This window comes from Miscanthus floridulus, chromosome 2 (genome assembly GCF_019320115.1).
Source record: "Miscanthus floridulus cultivar M001 chromosome 2, ASM1932011v1, whole genome shotgun sequence".
NCBI lineage: Eukaryota > Viridiplantae > Streptophyta > Magnoliopsida > Poales > Poaceae > Miscanthus > Miscanthus floridulus.
The window spans coordinates 24,504,198-24,514,900 of NC_089581.1; the positions used below are offsets into that span (position 1 = coordinate 24,504,198).

The 10,703-nt window shown below is 39.7% G+C and overlaps 1 protein-coding gene and 1 pseudogene across 1 annotated transcript; one reads left to right on the forward strand and one right to left on the reverse strand.

Annotated features, from left to right (window-relative positions):
• Positions 1-1,222: 1,222 nt before the first annotated feature.
• Positions 1,223-2,338, forward strand: LOC136538240 (germin-like protein 3-5). Its single transcript, XM_066530229.1, has one exon. The coding sequence runs from the start codon at positions 1,329-1,331 to the stop codon at positions 2,007-2,009; it is 681 nt and encodes a 226-aa protein (XP_066386326.1). The 5' UTR covers positions 1,223-1,328; the 3' UTR covers positions 2,010-2,338.
• Positions 2,339-7,977: 5,639 nt separating this feature from the next.
• Positions 7,978-10,317, reverse strand: LOC136536226 (uncharacterized; annotated as a pseudogene).
• Between the last annotated feature and the right edge of the window lie 386 nt (positions 10,318-10,703).

Consider the following 10,703-nt stretch of genomic DNA (forward strand, 5'->3'; position numbering starts at 1 on the left):
TTTCTCACATTTGAAATTTATTTTTTTTCCAAATAATCTCGGGTGGAGAAATGATTAAAATCAAAGTCACAGATCTTGAAAAGTTGTACAATTTTAAAGATAACATTTTCATTTGAAATCATCTATAAAAAAAAATCACCTTTGAATTTTGTCACATTTGAAATTCGAATTTTTCAAACGACCTCGAATGGAAAAATGAACAAAAACAAAGTTGACATCTGTCTTCACCAAGTTTCGTTCCAGTCTCAATGTTCGTGGCTAAGGTGTTGCGTAACAAGGGCAAGAGGGGGTGGAAGCTTCTTCTGGCGTACGTAATGTGAGGTCTTTCCTTCGACACATCGATCCAATCCCTATAATCATGGCAACAGTGTATTCTATACACGGCGACAATCAAGATAGGATATTTCTTTTTGTTGTAACGTGTACACTATATATTTGCCGGTATGGCTAATGAAAATATTCATTGTGTGATTACCCAAAACACACACGCTTTCAGTATGGAGCGTGATATATGTTGACAACGTGAAACTAGCCCGCGAGAATCAGGACGTGGAACAAGAGCACAAAGGTGCGTAGCCAACTGAAGTACTCCATGTGGCCCACTGAAGAGTGTTGTTCCTAGCTCCTCTCGGTGTCTGTACGCACAGAAATATTCCCGTTCCTTAGCAGCCGGTACGGCTTGACCATGCACAGTGCAACTAATTATGTATATATTATAAATTCCTAGTTATCATGCGTCCTAGAAAAAAAAGTCAGTGTCCAAATAAATATTTAGTCCGTCAGCCGCAATTGAACAGTGGTTTTCAGCTGTTACACTATTTGTTCAGGGTCTATACCACGGTGTTGCCTTTCACTCCGACCCTATCTGTTATAGTATCTCTCGGCTCTAAACATGACTTAGAAGATGTCATTACAACCTTCATAAAAAAAACATGTCATTACAATGGAAAATTCATTGTAGCATATTGGCATAAAAAAATCATTTTGTAGCATATTGTTTACGTGTGGCTACAGAAATCGAAAAGACCCATTGTCTTGTCCCAGGAAGAATCATTTTCTGTCCTTGCTAGGCTAAGAAAAGAGTGAAATATTTCTGAAAAGAAATAAACGGTGAAATGACATCATTTTATACGGCTGGCGAGTCTCCGAGCCCATGCTGGCCATGCATATGCACCTCTCTATATAAAGGGCTCCATGGATCCTCAACAATCCATCCCTCACTGCTACACACATAGCCAACTAGGATCGATCTCTCGACAGCACAGCACAGCACATTAGCTGATTATATATATACTTGTTGGCCCCGGCCAGTTCATTAGCAAATAGCAATGGAGTACTCCAAAGCCCTAGCGTCACTGTTCACCATGCTGGTGCTGGCACCTCTCCCTCTCCTCGTCAAGGCCACCGACCCAGACCCTCTTCAGGACTTCTGCGTCGCCGACCTCAGCGGCAAACTCTCAGTGAACGGCTTCCCCTGCCAGCCGTCCTCGTCGGCCGGCGACGAGTTCCTCTTCTCGGACAAGATCGCCACGGGAGGCGACCCGCTGGCCAACCCGAACGGCTCCAACGTGACGGAGCTGGACGTGTCCGAGTGGCCTGGCGTCAACACGCTGGGCGTGTCCATGAACCGCGTCGACTTCGCGCCGGGGGGCACCAACCCGCCGCACGTCCACCCGCGCGCCACCGAGGTCGGGCTCGTCACCCGCGGCGAGCTCCTCGTGGGCATCGTCGGCAGCCTCGACTCCGGGAACCGGTACTACTCCAAGGTGGTCCGCGCCGGGGAGACGTTCGTCATCCCGCGGGGGCTCATGCACTTCCAGTTCAACGTCGGCGAGGAGGACGCCGCCATGGTCGTGTCGTTCAACAGCCAGAACCCCGGCATCATCTTCGTGCCGCTCACGCTGTTCGGGTCCTCTCCGCCGATCCCGACGCCCGTGCTCGCCAAGGCGCTCCGGGTGGACGCCAGTGTCGTCGATCTCATCAAGTCCAAGTTCGCCGGTGGGTACTGAGACTGAGAGCCAGAATCTGCTACTAGCGCATGCACCGCTGTGCACCGTCAGTGGCTTTGCGTTGGCGGATTGATTTCTCCATACGAAATGCATGCATGGGTGACGTCATGACGATCAGCAACAATTTGATACGCCAGGGAAATAATATAATAATATAATGTCGATGTGTCAGAGCACGTATAATAAGCTATGGCTAAGATTCAGTCGTATAATATGTAATAAGTAAAGATTATTGCCTCGATATATGTTCACTGCCTAGTCGGGGTTAAAATGTATTTGCTCATTTTCCATGTAATAATAACAATGAAACTATATTGTGTTCTTTTTCAGTGTGTTTCATTAAAAATTAAGAAAATAATAATGGTTAAGTTGCTTACGGTGGAATTTGGCCTCCAATTGTGAGTTTGGAAAGTAGAAAGTCAGCATAATAAGTGCAGCTATTACTCTAGTAGTAAGGTTTGTTCCATAAAGGAATATTACACACGTGGGTGTGCTCAATGTCAACCTCAATTAGGTTTATGCTAAGGCCCTATTTGACTACAAGAAATTTGACTATCTTTGATGATGAGTAATCACCACAAAGTACATATAACTTTGTCATATAAGCATAATAGCACAAAAAAAATTGTGTCATGAGGATCACCGTGTAACCAATGTCACACTATCCCAGTTTTCGATATCACTGCCGGTTCAAAATCCGACAGTGATGTGGGTTGACATCACTGTCGGTTCTTATGAACCGACACTCATGTGGTTTTTAGAAAATCCAAAAAAAAAACAGGCCAAAAAATAAGGATTTTTTTTTTAATTTCGGGAGAGGCCCCATTGGACAGCCACACGATCGAGCATCACGAAAATCACACGCTTTGTGGCCACCGGCGCTCGAACCCCTGATCTCCTGCTTTGTGTCTTCAGCCCCCAACCACTCCACTAGCAAGTTGTTTGTGTCTGAATAAGATTTCCGTTCTAGCCATTTTATGTCTATCTGATTTTGAAATAAGTATTTGGGACCCTAACGAATTCAAATGAAAAAGTTATCAACTACAAAGTTTTATAACTTTTTGAGATCTAGAACTTTTATTTTGGTACTTTCTCCATCCGAGGTCGTTTACAAAATTTGAATTTCAAATTTGAGAAATTCAAACGTAGTTTTCCATGACAAGATGATTTCAAATCAAAAAGTTATCAACTATAAAGTTTCATAACTTTTTGAGATCTACAACTTTTGTTTTTTCTATTTGTCCATCCGAGGTCATTTAAAAAATTCAAATTTCAAATTTTTAGAAATTCAAACATAGTTTTTCTTGACAAGATGATTTCAAATCAAAAAGTTGTCAACTATAAAGTTTCATAACTTTTTGGGATCTACAACTTTTATTTTGGTAGTTTCTCCATCAGAGGTCATTTACAAAATTTGAATTTCAAATTTTAGAAATTCAAACGTAGTTTTCCTTGGCAAGATTATTTCAAATAAAAAAGTTGTCAACTACAGAGTTTCATAACTTTCCGAGATCTACAACTTTTATTTTGGTCATTTGATCATTTATTCATCCGATATAGTGGTAGTAACATTATTCACAAATATAAAATATCCCTCTTATAGTTTATGAAACTATAAGAGTGATACATAAATTTTGTTAACAATGTCACTGTCACTTTATCGGATGAAGAAAATGACCAAAATAAAAGTTGTAGGTCTTGATAAGTTCTACAACTTCTATGTTCATGACTTTTTCAGTTAAATCATTTAGTATTCAAAAATGACGTTTGAAGTTGCCATTTTTTTAAATTCAAAATTCAAATAGATAAAACACAATCACATGAAAAAGATGGATAAAATAATAGCTGTAAGAACACAATAAATTGATAGAGCATGATTTTATAATTTTTTAGGAAAAAAATCATCAATTTTGAAGTTAGTACGAGGGAGAAAGATTGGTTACAAATTTTAGCCAGAGATTAAAAAGAGAAATCAAAGTTCTTCAACAATTTTAAAATTTAATTTCAAATAGCATTTTGAACTAGTAAATAATTTCGAATGAAAAAAATTGGCAACTACAAAGTTGCATAACTTTTCAATATCTACAACTTTTGTTTTGGGCGTTTCTCCATCCGATGTCGTTTGAAAAATTCAAATTTTTAATTTGAGAAATTGAACGTAATTTTCGTTAGATAGATGATTTCAAATAAAAATATTTGGACATCCAAACGATTTCACATTAAAAAATTTTAAACTACAAAGTTGTAGATCTCATCGAGTACTATAACTTTGATATAAATTTCATTTTAATCGGACATCATATGAGAAACTTATGAAGTTTTCTTGCAGCATATCACTGTTTTTAAAGCTACGAACTGACAGTGATAGTATCAGTGTCGGTTCTTGGTTAAAACCGACAGTGATAACCCAATATCACTGTCAGTTCTTGGCTAAAACCGACAGTAATATGAACCGACAGTGAAGACCCGAATATCAGTGTAGGTTGATCCTATTACTACCGGTTTTAGCTAAAAACCAGCAGTGATGGACTATCATTGTCGGTTTCTTAAAATCCAACACTGATAAGGCCGACAGTGATGTCCAATTCTATAGCAGTGTCATAAAATGGTATTACGACATTATATACAAAATTGTCGAAGAAAGTAACACTGTCATAAAATTGGTAGGCTTCTGAGGGGTTTCAGCTTTGGTTTCTCTGACTCCTTAGGTGAAACCCTGCCAAATACTAACTCAAGAAACAACTCCGTGAGAGAATCTGCATAGTGGACAAGTTGTTTTTGTACTACAAGAATGCAAAAAACATGGCTTCTTCGACTTCTCTCGACACATTACTCCTTTTGTTTTGAAATAGAGTTAATTGCATAAGAGATCCTTGAACTTATCACGGGATGTCACTTAGGCCTCTGAACTTTGAAAATACATTTCTAAGTACCTAAACTTGTTAAATGATATACCGTTGGTCCATACTTGACACACATAGGCATTTTATCTGACGTGGCCTTGCTACGTGGCGGAAAAAATATGCACCGAATGCCCTAAAACATGATATCTTAAACTTCATTGATTCAAAAACTTTAGAAAAATGGTGGGAGTATATTATACCCCTATTTACGAGCTTTTCTTATAGCTGTTTTCTTATGTGGCTCCTAAACTGCAAGTAAATTCTCTATCATCTGAGCGTTATGTCTGTATGGAGAGTGATGTGTTGATTAACGAGAAACTACTAGCAGGTGGCGTGAATTTGCACGTGGAACAAGAGCACAAAGGTGCGTAGCCAACTGCAGTACTCCTGCAGTGTCGAGAAATGAGAGTTTCTGTCTGCATGCAGAAAATCAGAAATGTTGCCGCCCCTTAGCAGCCGTATGACCTTGACTACTGAGTAGTGACACAGTTCAGATTCTTTTGTCTCTTGGAGAGATTTTGTGGCACGAAAGAAAACCATTTTTAGATAAAAAAATATTTAGTTCGACGAAAGATATCAGGATATAGCTCGCGTTCAGAGTATGTACATTGGTGTTAGCTGCTTGGACTCCACTCATCCTTAATAAATATAGAGAAAAACTATGATGCCCCAATCTCTCAGTGGCTGGCTTGGCGTTCATTTGTCAAGAGTGGTTTGAAAAAATATTTTGTTTTCCAGATCAATGCCTCTCCTTTTGATGTTCATTTTAAGGCAAACTATTTTGTGCCAGCCTCCAGAGGAACTGGTGTGGATCGTTGCAGCTCATCTCTCAATCCATTCATATAATAATTAGCTCTTCACTATTAACATATGGCCCACTTTCTTCTCTCACAAAGTAGTTTTTGATTCTTATACATAAGCTGACAGTTACCCCTAATGCAATGGCCTAAAAGCGTTGCAATATATCAAAAATGGTTGCGATAGACAAAATTGCAACACTTCTTTTTCGTTGGCGGGCGTTCCTATAGCAACCGTGGCAAAAGGTTTGCCCAACCGACTCATTTTGGTGTTGCAAAAGGTTTTCCCCTATTGCAACACAAAGGAGTGTTGTTGCAACGCCATATAGTATTGCAACCCATAGTACAGGCAACCATCGTTGGTGTTGCAATAGTTACTATTGCAACACACCCGATGTTGCCAGAAATACCTATTGCCACGTATCCAAAGCGTGGCAATAGGTGCAATAGCAATGATATTGGGTGTTGCAATAGACCTTATTGCCATACATCAATAGCATTGCAATAGATGGACCATCTATTGCCACGCTATCTCGGTGCTTGCTATAGGTGGAACCGTCTATTGCCACGATAAATATTTGGTTGCTAGAGGTAGCCTCTCTATTGCAACGATCAATACTGGTTGCTATAGGTGGGACCGTCTATTGCCACGGTAAATATTTGTTTGCTAGAGGTAGCCTCTCTATTGCAACACTAAACATTGTGGTTGCTATAGGTGCCTCCGTCTATTGCCACAGTAAATGTTTGGTTGCTAGAGGTTGCCTCTTTATTGCAACAATCAATACTGATTGCTATTGTTGGACCCTCTATTGTCACGCTAACTATTGTGTTGCTACAGTTTGGAGACTCTATTGCAACGCCCACTATTCCGTTGGTATGATGTTTTTGCAACACCGTTTGTTTGTTGCTATATCATGTATTGCAACGCCAAATTATTTTGTCGATAGTCCATATTGCAACGCTCTGTTTGCTTCAAACAACAATTGCATGCCGAACAATATATGATGAAAGAAGCATTTAGATATCCATTAATCCAAAATATGCTTTGTCCGTACAACTCATTAATGAAACCACATCCAATGTCAAACTTAGTTGATAACACACGCACAACAACTGAAACACATAAGGTACCTAACGCACAGTAGCTACTTTGAACAATTCAAAATATAATAAGCTATGTGTAGCACTGTAGCAAAGGTTGGCTTGACATTGACCGTCCATCAGTTGTGTGCTCCACTCAAACTCTATCTTGCTCCTGAAACAATCATTAACATTGGTATATTCAGTAAATAGAAACTTAGTATTTAGCTAAGTATCATTTCACTTTACAGTAACAGGAACTAGCCAACTGAATCTGATTCAGAAATATTCATAGTTAGTGGAGTCAAAAATTACCTGTGCTTTGCCAGCTTGTTGATTTCTTTTGAATAATGCTCATTTCTTAGCCGCAGCATCCCTCAGTGCTTTAGTAGTAGTAAAACTAACTATTGTATCCCCTCCTTTGTTTTGGCCAGTTTGAGTCTTATTCACAGCACTATTTCTAGTTGTGCGACCATTACTTGTACCTGCCACTATTGTAGCTTCGAGTTATGTTTGTGGTGGGATGCTATCTTGGTTTTCCTGCAAATCAATAGATGGAGGGAAAATTATGCCTCATACTAAGGACTATCACATGACAACATTAAACACTCTTCAGTTCTCAAACTACATGCTGATGTGATATTTCTTCATTTTCTGTATTTACATTTTCTTCATCCATGTTTGTTGTAGCAGCAACCTCTGCATTTTGTCCCCCATCTTTGTTAGCCTACATTTCAATTTTGGTCAGAAAAATCATGAGTGGAGTTTGAAACTACGAAAATGATGCATGGTTTGCAGCCGACTATTACCTGTTGTATTGATGCTTGTACATGTGTTGCTTGCATCATTGCCATAAACTCTTGCCTAAGAGCTTCTCTATCGGCCTCCCTTGCCTTCATCATTTGTTCCATCTGACGCCTATGTTCTTCCCTTTCGGCTTCCCTTTCAGTCTCTTGAGATTCTAATCTCTCTTGTAGCTTTGAAAATGCTTCGGCTAGTGCCGATTCCTGAAGCACTTGTACTGGTAATCCTCAGACAGTAGTTGCCTTCTAGTTAGGTATTTTGTCAAGTATCCATTAGCATAGATCTTGGTTGATTTGTAGTTTCTTGTTTCCTGATAGGCTGACTGGAAAATCTGATTTTGCTCCACGTCTGAGATGATGAGTGCTTCTCCATCTGTTTCCCTCTCTAAAATTTTGCTGCATGCATTATCCTAACAAAGGAGGACAATTGAAGTAGTTAATTGAAAATGATTTTGTAGGCGGTCACTTTGCATCAGTTAATAAGGTTTGTACAAATTGTTATATACTCACATAGATATCCCTAGATTCTTGGCTTGTCCATTGCCCATTCTTACTGTGCATGATCATGAAAAGCTCCAAATCATTTGGCTCATCACCAGTTATTGGGTCCCTCTAATTAGGCAAGAATGTAACAAATTAGTGATATTTCAAAAGGTAAGGAAGCATGGTCATGTGCTTCTGAAGTTATTACCTTCTCAAAGCCACACTGAGAAAAAGTCTTTGATCCTACCTGATGGTGTACCTTTACATTCTACCAATTCCGAGAATTCTTGCAACTAACCCTCTGCACAAGGAGTTGATTATAAAAAAAATATTGCAATATACCGAAACATAGCCTTTATTTCATCAAGTGCAAATGGCAAGAATAAAGTAAAGGTCATCAAACCTAAAAACTTGTCTTGCCAAAATACAAAACTAGATAGTGCCATTCAACAATGTCCAACTCTTCTAGCTTATGTCTCATTCTCTCCTCATAGGTGGTGTACGCCCTGTACGTAGCACTTAATGTTGCTCGCCATCCTTTGTAACGCTCATTAGCGATGGTCCATATTTTTTTCCTGTTTTCTTTGTTATTCTCAATGTCCCACTTATGTTGTTCAACATATAAAACATAAATTCTAGGTCACTTCTTAACTAATTTGGTAACAAAACTGTGTATGCTAGCAAAAACAAATCAGAAACTTACCATCATATCAGATACTATTGAATATTTGACATCTTGGTGGATATCCTTCCATGTTCTCACCCCAATGAGTGGTGCTTTTTTCCTCATGTACACTACTATTTCATTAGTAAATGTGCATGCGTTCTCACCTACAGCTCCTCCACGTGTAGAGAATTGGACTTTAAGCTTCTGACTGCCCTGCTTGGATCTCTTGTGGCTGGTTGCCGATCCTTTTATAGTACCTCGTGCCTTCCTCTTTTGGGAGTCTTGTCCATCAAAATAATATACAGTGCAAGAGATTAAACAAAATCATTTACATAGGGAAAACTGAACTGAACATCAAAATAAAATCATAATAAGCATCACTTACTATCTCCCTATGTTTTCTCATGCCGAGCATGTGATGGCTGGTTCAGAGGTGGTGTTGGATTGCTATCTTGACTTGAATTTAGTAAATCTATCTAATTTGTAGGGTTGTCATATGCACCTGCAGATAATAGATCACAAGTGTAAACTATAAATGTATTGTGAAGGACTAATAATAAGTTGGTTGACATTTTGGGAAAAGAAGGTATATATTACTAATTTGATCTAGTTGTCCTTGCACCCTTAACCATTGTTTGTAAGTCTTGACTGTGTCATCCCTGTATATATCTTCAAAATCTATGAAAGCCATGCTGCTATTAGTGATCTGGCCACTACAATATAATATAATATAATAATTCATAATAGGGCAGCAACATAACTTACCCATGCCTTGGCCCTGTCTATGCATATTATTAAGCCACACCTTGTAATCATCAAGTGACTCATCTATGGAATGTTCACTATTTGATGCCACAGTTCTTGGCAATTTAATGGGTGCTATGTCCATAGTTCGCTCTGTTATTTGATCCCTTGACAATACTAATCTGACCTCCCTCTCCTCTGCATTACTTGATATCATTGCATTTGCATCGACATCATATTCGATCTCGTTTAGTGTTGCTACAGAGTTACCACTTCTCCTCTTGTAGTACAAGTAGTCCCTGGTACCATACCCCAAATTTGATTTCATTGTTATTAAGTTACCAAACATGAGGTCGTCCCTGGCTTTTGTATACTAAGCAAATTGTTGTCCTCCCGGTGCCCCCTTGCAAGTGAAAGAAACAGTCCATGTTTGTTCCGAGCTATCACAGAATGTAATGAGAAACATAAGCACACCCAAAACAATATTTAAAGAAGGAACAACTTGAGAATGGCAAACAATAATGTGTCCTTCATATTATTGAAGCATCTCACTACCGTTTATTGAAGGATCTCACTATTATTGAAGTAATTTATCGAATTCTAAATCATTGCAGTAGCATCCAGATAGACATTGTGCCATTACCTGTCGTCGTCCTGGGTGGAACGCCAGAGGTTTTCTTGTGATTGGCTACCATCACCTCCATCTTCATTGACAGGAGGTGTTGCCGTCCTGGACGAAGGTGTTTGAAAAAGCGACATCATCGCCCTGGGTTTGGACAATGAAGCAGGTGTTGGCGTGTTGAACGTAGGTGACGTCGATTGAGTCTCCATTGATGCAATCTACAGTCCAGCTACATTGAACAAGTTAACTACATAGACACACAGGTACATGCATTACTCTTTCGTAAGTGAAAAGTGAATAGATCAATGCCCCTAGGGTTGACGTAACTCTGACGAAGAGGAACTCTAGGAGTCCTTGAGGTTTGAGCACCGGTGGTGGGGAGGCACGTCACGACGGCCTCTGGGTGTGGCCTGTCCTGCACCAACGCCCCTCCAATGATGACGCGACGACGAAGACAAGCGGCAGCGGCGGGTGTAGATCGGGAACCGAGTTGGAGGAGGGAAAGGAAAGAATTGGAGGAGATAGGCAGGATAATGAGGAAGTGGGGAGGTTAAGATTCGTTTTGTTCGCATAATGGGTGGGGTATTAGGCGGTA